Consider the following 14231-nt stretch of genomic DNA (forward strand, 5'->3'; position numbering starts at 1 on the left):
TAACTGGTACAAGTAATTAAATTTTGGATACGAAATTTTGTTTAAGGGGGGTAGATTATAACACCTCGAACTTTTCAATATTTGAGTATTGAAAGTTCTCAAGTGTTACCATAAAATTTAACTTATTATGTACATGTGTATGATATCAATCTAGTTATCCTAACCTTACATCCATTCTCCAACATGAATTTGACCGTTGGGAATAATCTTCATTCATAGATCAAGTCATCTGATCGTTGATTTTAAGATCGGATCATCATATACTCAATTATTCTCACTTGTCCATCATAACTAACCGTTTAGTCAACTATTCATCGCTAGGTAAAGATATCCGACCGTCTACACTGAGTTTGGACCACCTGATCATAGTAAACTAGCTACTTGAACTCAACATCCACTCGTACACATATCCAATTGATATTCTAATCCGTTCATCTTGTTTATTACCTATGAATATGCTTAACCCACGATTAAAATTACAATTTAAGAAACTTCTACATGTGAATAAGTCACTTGAATCTAATTGTCTTCATGTTCTACCTCCTGATCACTCCAAAAACTCACTTGTGATCATCCATTTATAAAACTGACTATACACCCACTTACATACATGATTAGAGTACTAACCATCAAGTTTTTCTATTTTTAACATGTCATCTAACCATCCATTATATTGGTTGATATATATACATTCTTTTAATTAGTTTGGTGAATAATTCCTTATTCATAATGATTTATATACAAATTCTTTTGTAAGAATTACGTAGAAACATGCCTACAACCATGTAGAACCATTAGCCTTCCCAAAACTCTCATATCAGCAATAATTACGAAAATGTTATTAACTTAGACCCTTGAATTCTAGATCACCTGGTTCCCATGATTCGTTTGATGTGAAATTTTATATCATGCCTATATATCAAAAATTAACTATACATGTCAAATTTCAGCCCTTAGATCATTGTAAAAGAGACCCAATTGACAAATCAACCCCTTAACCATTGATTTTGGTGTCTATCGAATGAAGAAACCTCGTGGGTAGTCGTAGTAGGATATTTTTCTTAATATAAACGACTTGTGCCCATCATATAAACCAAGTGTAAAATATGAAGACCCTACTTTGATAGGCTTTTCCTTAAGCGCGAAGTTATCCTATCAAGGCCTACTGACTCCTTATAAATCTGGACCTTCCGATTTAACCATTTCCTTCCATCCATCGTAACTCAAATTTAGACCACACTCTAGTCTCATATGACTATAAGGTTATACAAAATTTAGGCCCTTATCTATGATCTTGCATCGTTAAATGTTGAAGGCGGTTCCTTCATTTTGGTACAAAAGGTGAAATTTTATATTTAGGCTTTTTCCACAATCGATCAACCAGCAAATTTTGTCTAACCGTTTCTCTATCTTGACTAAGCATTTCTCTCAAAATTGGGCCATGATCATTTAGTGTGGGTCATTAATTGAGATCAAGTTCGTTTTGGCACCCGTTGGGAGATTTTTTAAGATAGGCCAATCTGAAATTCGAATCACCAAGAAAATCATATACCCTGGCTCTATTCGACGACCCTAATATAATGGACGAATTGGATTTAAAGAAAGATAGTTAAAAAGAAAAAATTTGGAGAAACTCATTCTAAGTGGGATGTGAAACACACCCCCCTCACACGCCCACTCCTTTTAAAAAGGGGTGTGCGTTCCCCTCTCCTCTCACATGCCAAATCTCCCAATGCCTAAAGAGAAAGAGAGAGAGAGAGAGAGAGAGAGAGAGAGAAAAGTAAAAAAGAAAGAAAAAGAAAAAAGAAAGAGAGAGAAAGGAAGAGAAGGAGAAGCCTAGACGCCCTCTTCCTTCTCCATATGTATGGTGTCTCCCTCTTACTCAAGTGATGTCGTGATTCATACGGAAGCTTTCCTACATGAATATCTACCTAAGGTTTACATTTAAGGCTAAGGTGAGGGATTCCTTTAAGCTTACATTAATTTGAGTTGATATGATTTATCTTGTTCTTTTACATGCTTCCATATTACTGTGAATCTTTCCTGCAATTATTTGATTTACCACCATCAATTATTTATCCTTTGGGAATTATGGTTAAGGTATGATTTTAATTATGCGTGAACTTTATGAATTTATGTGAGATTATGGATACAAGTCTTGCCTTTGCCCTTTACCAATTTTGTTGAGTTAGTCATTGCTACTCTTCTATTTTATTGAGTTAGCCATTGCTACTCTTCTATTTTGTTGAGTTAGCAATTGCTACTCTTCTCTTTTGTTGAGATACTCATTGCTACTCTCCTCTTTTATTGAGTTATCCTATCGTTACTTTTCTCTTTTGTTGAGTTAGCTCATTGTTACTCTTCTCTTTTATTATGTTAGCCATGTGCTACATCCTTTTATAGCTTGGGCATGTGTTTTGAAATTCTAAAACTCCCATGATTCAATTTATTTTCTCTTTGGTGCAAGTGATGTGTTAGAGGTTTCACAACCAGTGATTTAATTATTTTATCATAAATATAATGCGTTCTGGGTAGAGACCCTCTTGGTCAACGCGTAATTCCATGGGTTTGGATAGTGGTGCACAAATCGATGTAAGTAATTTGAAATGCGTGTTACATCACTTCTGGGATTGGATGTCGCAAATAGTTGCTCCATGAATAAATCATATCACGTAATTCATCTGACTCATGTGTTGTGCCACCTCGAGGTATTCACGTAAATCTACGGTAGTGTTGGACATGCCGACGAATCTCCGTAGTTATGGGATGTAGGACAAGTTAGGTTTTTTATGAATTATATTTTACATTGTGATGATCACTACATATGATGAGCTGCACACACTTTACTATGCACGCATTCATATACATATTGGTTGTGCATACTGATACCTCTCGTAGTAGTGGAGTATAATACATATCAGAACCCTTATATTACTTTTATAAATCTCTTGAATTATTGTTAATATTAAAGAATAACCATCACTATGAGTTGGGCATTGACCCTCTCTGACCGTACATATGATGCATGTGATGTACAGATTGAAGGCCTAAAGGCCAATCTCCCTATGGGAGATTATACGGAATGAATAAGAAGATAATTTTATAATTTAATTTTATATTTTCGTTACAGACTCGATAATTTAATTAGCTCCCATTGCAATGACATTTGATAATTTATTGAATTCTTTTACTCAAATGAAATAATAAATACAGTTGATTTTTATTCTCGTGAACGGTTACCTTCATGAATGTAACTACATGTGATCTAAAAGAAAAAAAAAATGGTGCGATTTTGAAAGCATCCAATTTATATATTATGAACACCCGGAATTCTCGAGTATGAGCTTTTACTAGGGCCATGGAAATTTCGTGATGTTACAATCTGACGTGGTGCTTTCTGGATATGATCTTCGTAGATGAGATCATATTAAGTGGTGAGATGTGATACACTCATCCAACAGGTATTTTATAGTTGTGTTAGGCATGTCCCTCATTCAATTGGCACGTTTATCATGGCCACGTGGTGTACGACGATTTGTCCTCTTAAAAGGGCCTAATAGGAGTCTATACCATCACAATAATGACATAATGCATAAAGCCAGAGGAAAATTAGATGCAGATCTTCTTTAGGTGCAAGTATGATTCTGACTGTGGAAAACACGCAGTGTCTCCACGTAACATATTCTTATTGGGCCATGTCAAGGCACACAAACTGGGTCTAAACACTAGAGCCCATTGTAATGTTTCAATAATGCTTATTTGTCATCCAACCTGTTGATAAGGACACAAATCTAGATGACTGGAAAGAACAAATATCAGCTTACTTCAAAACTTGGCCTACAAAAGTTTTTTATGATTATGCCTTAACATGATTTGGAAAAACAGATGAACGATGTGGATGTACAATACATACATTAAGGTGGGCCCCATGGTATGGGCCTCACTGTCTTGGGTGGGATCGGAGTTGCATCTAATCTGCTCCCAGAGCATCGATGGCCAGTGACACTTCCAGTAGCTACAATGCTCTGTGAGACCACGCCATCCATCCATGTTCCATATCATATTATGTTATGAGCCCAAAAATGAGGTAAATCAAAATCTCAGATGGATTATATTATATGAAACATTGTTGGGTTAGTGACACCTCCAGTAGCTACAATCCTCCGTGAGACCCACCATGATGTATGTGCTACATCCATGTCATCTATCCATTTTCCATATCATTTTATATATGTTATGAGCCAAAAAATAAGGTAGATCAAAATCTCAGGCGAACCATATCACATGAAACCGGCCGCCCAAAAGTTTGTTTCAAGGTAATATTTGTTTTTGTTTTTTTTCTCCTTCATTCAGGTCTGCATGATGTAATCAACAAGTTGGATGTTAAATAAACATTACAATGGGCCCTATGAGGTTTTTAATTGTGGATATTTGATGACTACTGCGTTTCATATGATGCGGTCCACCCGAGATTTAGATCTGCCACATTTTTTGCATCAAGCCCTAAAATGATATGAAAAAATGAATGGTCAGCATGGATAAAACACATACATCATAGTGGAGCCCATAGAGCACTGACCAATAGTCACTTGGCTATGGGTAACCACACTAACCAAACCCAGAGCTAGACACCGAGTCAAATTTGGCATAGCTTGGCTCGGCTCAGCTCGGTCCTCTAGCCTGATTAGCTAGCTTGGCTTGGTTCGATTAGTAGCTCGGGCTAGCTCGAGCCAAGTTTGAACCAAGTCCGAGTTTAAGCTTTCGAGTTCAAGTGCCCAAATAGAGAGTGAGGGAAGAGAGAGAGAGAGAGAGAGAGAGAGAGAGAGAGAGAGAGAGAGAGCATATCGATTCGAGTGCTTAGACTTGGGCGAATGGTCGGACAAGGAAGTTCGAGTGCTCGAATAGGGACAACTGAGTAGACAGAGACGGGGAAGTACTAGGACAAGGACATACAACCAATCAGGGATCGACGAGTGCTCGAACAGGGATGACCGACTCTTAAATAAGGAAGGATGGTTGGAGAGAGGGAGAGAGTAAAAGATAGAGATATTAAGATTTGAGATTGAGAGAGAGGGATAGAGTAAAAGAGAGAGATATTGAGATTTGAGATTGAGAGAGAGGGAGAGCTGGTTAGGTTGAATAGGGTGCAAAAAAAAAAAAAAAGGAAATGGAATTTGAGAGGGAGGGAGTGATAATTGAGTCAACTAGGGCAAAAAGAAAGAGAATATATATATATATATATATATATATATATATATATATATATATATATATATATATATATATATATATATATATATATAGGAAAAGGTACTATGCGCCCCACCTCACGATTAGCTCCCGTGAGGTCGAGCTGTGTGGGCCCCACCGTGATGCGTGTTGACCATCAACACAGTGCATTTGATGGGTACCCTCTAAATTATGGGATATCCCCAAAATCAGCCGTATACGGAACTCAGGTGGGCCATATCATCTAAAATCATGTGAAACACCGTTAAAACATATAAAAGCACTTGATGGGGCCACTTGAGTTTTGAATGCTGCTGAAACTTAGTCTGAACCCTCATGCAAGTGGGACACACATAATGGATGGGCTGGATTTGCAAACCACATCTCTGTGGGCCCAAAAAACTGATTATGAATGTTTTAATGGTGCACGGCTCCGCCCCACTTTTGTATGTGGTGTGGCCCACAAAAGTCACGGATTGACTTGATTTTTGAGACCTAGGCCCACGATGCAATGGTGCATTTGACTGATGGGTTAGATGTTCGAAACGCATCACGGTGAGGCCCACACAGCTCGACCCCATGGGACGGACTCATGAGGTTGAGCGCATAGTACCTTTTCCCTAATATATATATATATTAGGGAAATGGAATTTCCCTTGAGGTTGAGCTGTGTGGGCCCCACTGTGATGTGTGTCAAACATCAACACTGTTCATTTGATGGTTCTCAATTAGGTTATGGGATATCAAAAAAAAAAATCAGCCTTATAGGGAACTCAAGTGGGCTATACCATCTAAAAACATGTGAAGACATGCCTAAAACATATAAAAGTATTTGGTAAGGCCCACCTAAGTTTTGGATGTGGCTGAAACTTGGTTTGACCCCTCATCCAAGTGGGACACACACAATGGATGGGCTGTATGTGTGAACTATATCTTAGTGGGCCCAATAAATGATTATAAATGTTTTAATGGGAGGATAACTCCTCTCGAATGTTATATGTGATATAACTCACTTAAGTCATAGATTGACATGATTTTTAAGCACGTGTCCCACCATGGAATTGTGCATTTGACTAATGAGGTAGATGTTCAACATGCATCATGATGGGGCCCACACACTTGATCTCGACCTCATGGTACCATTTCCCATATATATATAATATTTATATTTAATTTTAAATATATATAAGTTGTGTCGAGCCAAGTTGAACTGAACGGAGACAATTTCGAGTCAAGCTTAGGTCAACTCGAGCTCCATATTGAAATTTTTTCGAACAAAAAAAAAAAACGGCATGATTAGGCCTGACCTAACTACACCATGGTCCATAGCTCAAGTGGTAGACAAAGTGAAAGATACCTAGTTTCAACATTGAGCGTGGGAGTGGCTAACAGTGAAGTGTGAACTGACAGTGGGTGTACTAACAAGCTAACAAGAAAAAACGGAAAAAAAAAAACAGAAGGACCCGAACCTAACTTTCAATCTGAGCCGAGCCGAGCAGTTAACTGAACTAGCTCAGTTCGTGTCAGCTCTAGCCAAACGGCGTCCATTAATTAATTCGGTCCATTAACCATCGGGTCCAATCTTGCGTCGCCATGCGGTTACTCGCGATAAAAACCGATTCCCGCCCTTTCTAATCTTCCCAGTTCCCATATAAAACCCTAAACAAAATTTCAACGTCTTCTCTGATCTGCTGCGTGTATGCATTGAATATTTTTCATTTCTCTCGGTGTAAAACCCCTTTTGCAAGATCGAGTCGCCGGATGCTAATGCACCGAAGCTCTTCCTTTTCTCACGATGTAAAACCCTAGCTGAAGAGAAGGGAAAGGTTGATGGAGATGGAGGCGTTGGCAGAGGGATTGTGGGGCCTAGCTGATTTCCATGAGAGCAACGGCGAGATCGGCAAGGCCATCAAGTGCCTGGAAGCCATCTGTCAGAGCCACGTGTCCTTCCTCCCCATTGTCGAGATCAAGACTCGTCTCCGGATCGCCACGATCCTGCTCAAGCACACGCACAATGTCAATCATGCCAAATCCCATCTCGAGAGATCGGTCGGGTCTCTCTCCCTCTCTCCCTCTCCTCTGAGATGGAATCTCCTCCGTCCGATTCTCTCTTCGTCTTTTTTTTTTTTTTTTGCTTCTATCTTTCTACCTTCGTTTCAGATCTTTCAGGCCTCCTTTGATGTTTGATTGGGTTTTGCTATCAGGGAAAAGATTGTGTGCTCTTCAGCGTATATATCCAACTAACTAACAGCGATGGGCGGGAATATTAACACAGTTTCAAATGGGCTTTTGAAAAATTCAAAACTTGAAGTGCCTAAATATTCCCGCCAACTGCCTTCAAATGGTTGGACTTTGCAGCCCCTTTTTGTTCCCACCTCTTTTTTATGCACACACCTTTCTACTATAAGATTGGTGATGCAACAATACAGAGAAGGAACAAAAGGGGTGTATCTATCAGAAATGGTGGCGCAAGCATAAAGTTCTCATAATGTTGTCACTGTTACTATTAGAGAAGGGAGATGATACAGTAGAGTAGGTAAACTGGGAAATGGAGCCATCTCTCCACAGTCCATGTGGCAGGTGATGTATCGATCAAGGCCGTCTACCTATTGAGCCCTATCATGGATGGTCACTGTTTCTAATTTCATGCCTCACATATAATACTTGTTGTTGGTTCTCTTAACTGCATTGAACACTGACCTTTAACCATTTATGCTTTCTACTGTTGCTTTAAGGGCTACTCCATGTGTACTTTAAACTATTTTGCATCCATAGTATAGGTATGCAGATGGATGGTCTCGAACGATAGGTCATCCTGCCATGTATACTCTAGCGAGACAGCCCAGCCATATGATTTCCCATTAGGGCATTGTTCGGTGTCATGTGACTGATTAATACACCCATTTCTTCTCTTGGTTATTTATCGGAAAAGGTGTAAATAGTGGCTTGAATCGTTGTTTTGGTTGTTGTTATTGTTACGGTTATCATTATATTATCATTATCATTGTTGTTGTTATTAACAATGTTGTCAAATCACATATGCCATTGTATGCGACCAACATATGCTTTTCATATATGCCATCGCATATTGCTCTGGCTTCTTTTTTTTCTTTTTTTTTTTGGTTTTGAAAAAAATTTAAAAAAGTGGGAGAAAATCGATAAAAAAGGAAAAAAATAAAAATAAAAAATAAGGAAAGAACTATGCCTAATTACTACAAGCGATTGGGTTGGGTTCTTTTACTTTTTTCTTTGTAGTTTGAATGTTTGAGACTATTAGACCATCTATAAATTAAGTTATATATCTAATTACTTATATTATATTTACATAAAAGTTAATAAAACAATCAACAAGTTACATTAAGAGAGTATTGATTATCAAAAACTTTGAACATAGAAATTTTATTGATAAACGATAACTTGAACAACTTATAAGTTACAAGTTACAAATTAATTTACTATTTACAAAAAAAAAAGCATAACTAAGAAAGTTACTAGTTTCAACTTATTAACTTATAAATTTAAACTATAAAAAATAAACCTACTAACATAGGCTACTATACATATATATGATGTTTGGATACATGGATTCAACGGTCATTTTTTTTACCGTCGGGACTTGGGACCTATATGTGATTGCATATGGACTATGCCATCGCATAATTCCTTATGTGATTGCATACTTATCGCACAAAAAAGTCTGTCATCGCATACTCTATCCTAGATCGCATATGCCATAATGCAATATGCGATCCTTCTAAAAAAATGGCATATGCGATCACACATGACAACAATGGTTATTAGTGGTAAATCTAACCTTTTGGGAGTGCAACAATTCCATGCCTAGCATGCTGCACTCAAATTGGACACGTGGCACAAACATACATGATCCAGACCATTCATTTGAGTCCCACCCTGAATGGATCATTTTCTGCAAATTCAACAGGTCATTTGATCCTTGCCTTTTAAATTGGACTGTTTCACATTTTTATGCTGGCTGCTGTCAATGCTGTTCATTTGTAAGTCACCTTTCAGAATCATTAAGATAATTTGGTTACTGACATTCTTCTAGTGTGACCAATGATGGAGAGGCCCACCCAATCAAAAATTGGGATAGCGGTCAGCCATTCCATGTGTTCAATTTTTGTGTGAGCTAAAAAAATAGAGCACTTCTGCACTATGCGGGAAGTAGAACCATATTACTTGTTGTTGTATTTCTGTTCTGTTCTGTTCTTTTCTTTTTTGCTGCTGCTAGTGGTTGTGGTGGGTGGTGGTTATATATTTAATGCACAGTGCACAAAACCACTGCTAAGTTTCTGGTGGTTCTGATGTGATGCCAGTCTTAGGGTAGCATCAGTTTTTAGTCTTCTTTTATTACTTAGTTACTATTCAATGCTGCGGAAATATAGTATCCTTGACCCAAGGATTTGATATTGCATTCTTGGGCCCTGAATTCTACTCTGTATAGGTGGGGTTGCAGTGGGACATTAGACATACGGTTGATCTGATGGGTCCACCATGGATAGGCATGCCTCAAAAGTCTCTCATATTGGAAAATCCTAGCCAAATCTTTGGCCTTTTTGCTATTGAATGTTGTCTTTAGCTATTTTTTTTCTCAGCCATCTTTTGACTGATCACAGGTCTATGGGCTGTACAATTCTCGTGCGATGAGACTTTTGGGGCATTGCCTATTCCACTTGTACAGATCAAGGCTGAGAACCATGCATATCCTTGAATCATAGTCATCTAAGCCATATCCTAACTGATTGAGGTCGGTCACATGTATCCTTTTCTTGCATATTCTTGAATCAAGGACCATATAATTCCTCGTCAACATTTGGTTGGGCTTAATTTTCTTTCATCTTTTCTATTCCAGTTTTCAGCTCCCTTTTAAGTGATGCCAGATGTTTCCTCAAGATTTTGTAAAAGAAACCAGTGGGATCTTGAGCCCATTGTTTTGATTATTCTTTGTATGGACATGTCCAACAGTATTTGTACTTGGTGCCATCTTTATAGGTGTCCCTTCGAGGTGACATGATCCAACATGTGCATGTTTGAATGATAGGAGTTTCTGGAGTCATTGTTGAACTTCACAATTCATCCTACTGATGGAAGTTTGTGCTTCCTATGACACAGCAATTGCTCTTGAAGTCAATACCTTCGTGCTTCGAATTGAAATGCAGAGCATATAGCTTGTTAAGCCAGTGCTATCATCTTGTCGGTGCCATCCCTCAGCAGAAACAGATCTTAAACAAGGGTTTAGAGATGACGGCATCTTCTCAGGATGGGTATGCAATTTATTATTATTATCTTGGTTTCACTTATTTAGTGTAGGTCTTTGGTACCTAAAAAATTGTACTCACTTAGCAGGCGGCACAGATGATTCCTATTACTATTGGCATTTTATAAATATAGCATTCCTAATGCCAGAAGACTTGCAATTTTGTGATCCACGCTGTTCATCAGGTGGACCTCACTGTTTATGTGCCCTGGCCCAAAAATCATTTTGCTCCTCTTATCAGGTGGGCTTCATGTATTAATATTATATGAAGAATGGACAGTTAAAAATTTACCAATGCTTAATATTCAACGTCAAAGTGTGGCGCATACACCCGTGGGCTGTCTTATGAAGGACTTGGATCTCACACAAATGTACTATGATGGTAGATGAGGCCACTAATGCTGCAAGTAGGATTCTAGATTTATTGCCACGAGTAGCTATTTCATTTATCTTCTATATACTCCATTTTTCTCACTGTTGCTCATAATGATTAGTTTTGGCTGTTGACAATGGCATGCAAGGATATGCTAACAAGTTTCCAAATTCAAATTTACGTGTGTTCTTTGAATTGGAAGACTTGAGCTTGCTTTTTTCGTTAACCTTAAGCTCACTCAATCTCTTGTTGGGTTGAAGTCCCAGCCATTTGCAAATTTCTTGCATGACTTGAATTCATAAGATGGATTGAAAGTTTGGGCAAGAAAGGCTTAAATAGAAGGCATGCAAAGTGATTCAAAGTTGCTTCATGAAATAGATGAATTAGATTTAGATGTGACCTCCGCGGTGAGGAGCTAGAGTGTTTGAAGATCTTTTGCGGCTCTTGAAGCGTGTTCTCTCTTGACCTTGAAAAAGAAGACACTGAAGTTTGTCAAGTGGGGTGATGTAGGAGTGAGACTAGGCTAAAATGATGTCATGAGATTAATCAATGGATTATCATATCAATGAGAAACACAAAAAATATATAATCCATCACAGATATAAAAGGTACTCAAGTAAGCAACTATGTTTAGATTCAAGACCTAACTACAATCCTGCAGTATGGATTCTCAAAAATATAGATCAAAGAGAAATAGGCCCAATGGAAGATGAGACTTCCATTTATAATATAGGAATTAATATACGTTCAAGGGGATTCCCATATGTCCATCAAGGGTCAAGTATTCTAGGTTTGGATTAATTGGGAATTAGGTTAAGGGTTTGGGATTGGGGATTTAGGGTTTTAGAATTGGGGATTTAGGTACTTGGGGTTTAAAAGTTAAGAAAATAGGAGGAGAGGAATGAAAGTGAGAAGATCACTGTTCACGACATGATTCACCACACTACTGTTCACAAGCGGCCGAAAAAGGTGTTGGTTTAGGTTAGGGTTTGATGTGGTCTAGATTGGGTTTTGATGTGATTTCGATTGGATTTTGATTAGGATGAGAGTTGGGAATGAATATTGTGGAGACGGGTTGGGAAAAGTGAAAAATAAAAAGGGAAATTTGAAAGAAATAGAGATAGAGAGAAGAAAACTTATCTGGATTAAGATTAATGGCTTCATACCACGACATCACACCATTCCAATCACGGGAAATTGCAAAAGGAGGAAAACCCTAGCGGAGAATCTCATTCATAATAATCATAACATACCCAAATTAGGGCTCCCATAACCCCTAAATAGTCTTAACTTGGGACTTTTACAAAAAGACTCCTCTGAATAAGGAAAAGCCCTATGTACCTCCTACTTTAAAACCAAAATAAGGCACAACCCTCTAACTCTCTAACAAATATAAAATAACCCCTAGCTAAGGTGAAAAATGTGTCTCCACATGTAAAACGTATCTCCATGCTCCCAGTAAGCAACCCACATGCATTTCCCCAATGTAGGGTCTTCAATGATGCACCAAATATGTATGTGGGGTCTTCCACACTCCTATGATTTGGAGCTGGGCTCCACCTAATGATCATCTAGCCATAGAGAAACCGAGGTGTTGGTCACAGCTCGTCTCCTTCTCTGATATACTCGATATGGTGCTTGAATGTCCTCATCAACTTCCCTCGACCGAGAAGAGATCGCCTCTAGCGATATAAAGTTGTGGTGATATTCAAGAAGATTTGGGTCAAGTCTCTAAAGCTCACTCTCCATAATCCATGTACCATTTGTCTCTGGCTTGTTCTTTCACTTGATGAGATACTTCTGAAAATCTCTGTGCTCAGTGGAAACCACTTGCTTATCCAGAATACTCTCTATCTCTTCTCTTCTAGCTGATATGGATGGTAAAGATGGTAAAGGTTAAGAATATGGGTTTGGTAAAGGCCACGGGTAAAGGGTTAGAAGAAGGGCCAATGGGTGAAGCTTCTAGTCCTTGAATAGAGATGAGATCTTCCACATTGAACGTAGAGCTAATGCTCATGTCAGGTGGAAGATCCACAACATAAGCATTGGGACCCACTCTTTTCAATATTTAATGAGGTCTAGCACTACGGGCATGTAATTTCTTCACGGCTTCTTGCAGAAACTGCTATGGCCTTCTCCGAACCATGGCATAATCACCCACTTGAAACTCTTTAAATCTACGATGTGAATCAGCTAGCATTTTATATTTCTCATTGCTTACTTTAATCCGCTTCTTAATCTCATGATGCAAGTCATGAATATGGTGTGCAAATGCAACTGCGGACTTTGACATCCTATGGGAGACTGACATGGGATGGGAATGAGATCTATAGGCTTCTTAGGCTTATAACCATGCACTACCTCGAATGGACTTATACCTATTAACCTATTGACTGAACTATTGTATGCAAACTCTGCAACTGGTAACACTGAATCCTAGGTCCTAGTATGGTCACTCACAAGACATCGCAACAGATTACCCGAACTTCTATTAACCACTTCCGTTTGATCTCAGTCTGTGGGTGGCATGTCGGCGAGAATCAAAGCCTCGTACACATCATGTGCCAAATTATCTTCCAAAAATAACTCATAAATCGCACATCTCTGTCATATACAATGGTCTTTGACAAGCTATGTAAATGAATCACCTCTCCAAAGAATATTTTGGCAATGTTGGAGGCATTTGACTTTTTAGAACATTGGAGGAAATTGGTTGTTTTAGAAAAACGATCGACCATGACAAATATGGAATTGTGCTTTCTGATCGTCTTGGGAAGCCCAAGCACGAAATTCATACTTATGTCTTGCCACAGAGCATGAGGGAATGACAAAGGCGTATATAATCCTGTATTATGCTTTTTCTGCTTTGCTAGGTGACAAGTCATACATTGCTCAATAATTCTAGCGACAACTCGCTTGAGACTTGGCTAATAAAACATATCTTTGACAAGGGCAATAGTTTTGTCTCTCCCAAAATGTCCGGCTACTCCATCATGAAGCTCCCAAATAAGGAAGTCTTGCAGGGAAGTGTAAGGAATGTAGAGTATGTCCCCTTTAAATAGGAACTCATAAATTGGGACAAACCCACTATCACTTTGGGATCAATCACTCAAAAGTGACATGTATATCTTCCCAAAATTTGGGCACACCGGATATTCTTCTTTTAATTGCTCAAACCCATTGACTTTTACGCTCATGGGCTAGAGTAACACCACTCTACGACTAAGGGCATCGACGGGTTTGTTCTCGACTTCGGCTTTGTGTTTCAAAATAAAAGTATGCTCCTGGAGAAACTCAACCCGCTTGCATGCTTTAGTTTAATTTCTTTAGAGAGTTGAGGTATCGCAAAAC

General features: G+C 38.5%; 1 protein-coding gene across 2 annotated transcripts in view; it reads left to right on the forward strand.

Annotated features, from left to right (window-relative positions):
• The first annotated feature begins 6833 nt into the window (after positions 1 to 6833).
• The window catches only part of LOC131223773 (sister chromatid cohesion protein SCC4), a 97734-nt gene continuing 90336 nt past the window's right edge, over positions 6834 to 14231 (forward strand). Inside the window, exons 1-2 of one of the 2 annotated variants that reach the window (XM_058219269.1) lie at positions 6834 to 7278; positions 10363 to 10514. In XM_058219269.1, coding sequence (XP_058075252.1) covers positions 7060 to 7278; positions 10363 to 10514 — 371 coding nt within the window. In that variant the 5' untranslated portion in view covers positions 6834 to 7059. The remainder of the gene's footprint in view (positions 7279 to 10362; positions 10515 to 14231) is intronic. The other variant, XM_058219268.1, reaches the window with a different exon arrangement.

Source organism: Magnolia sinica, chromosome 13 (genome assembly GCF_029962835.1).
Source record: "Magnolia sinica isolate HGM2019 chromosome 13, MsV1, whole genome shotgun sequence".
NCBI lineage: Eukaryota > Viridiplantae > Streptophyta > Magnoliopsida > Magnoliales > Magnoliaceae > Magnolia > Magnolia sinica.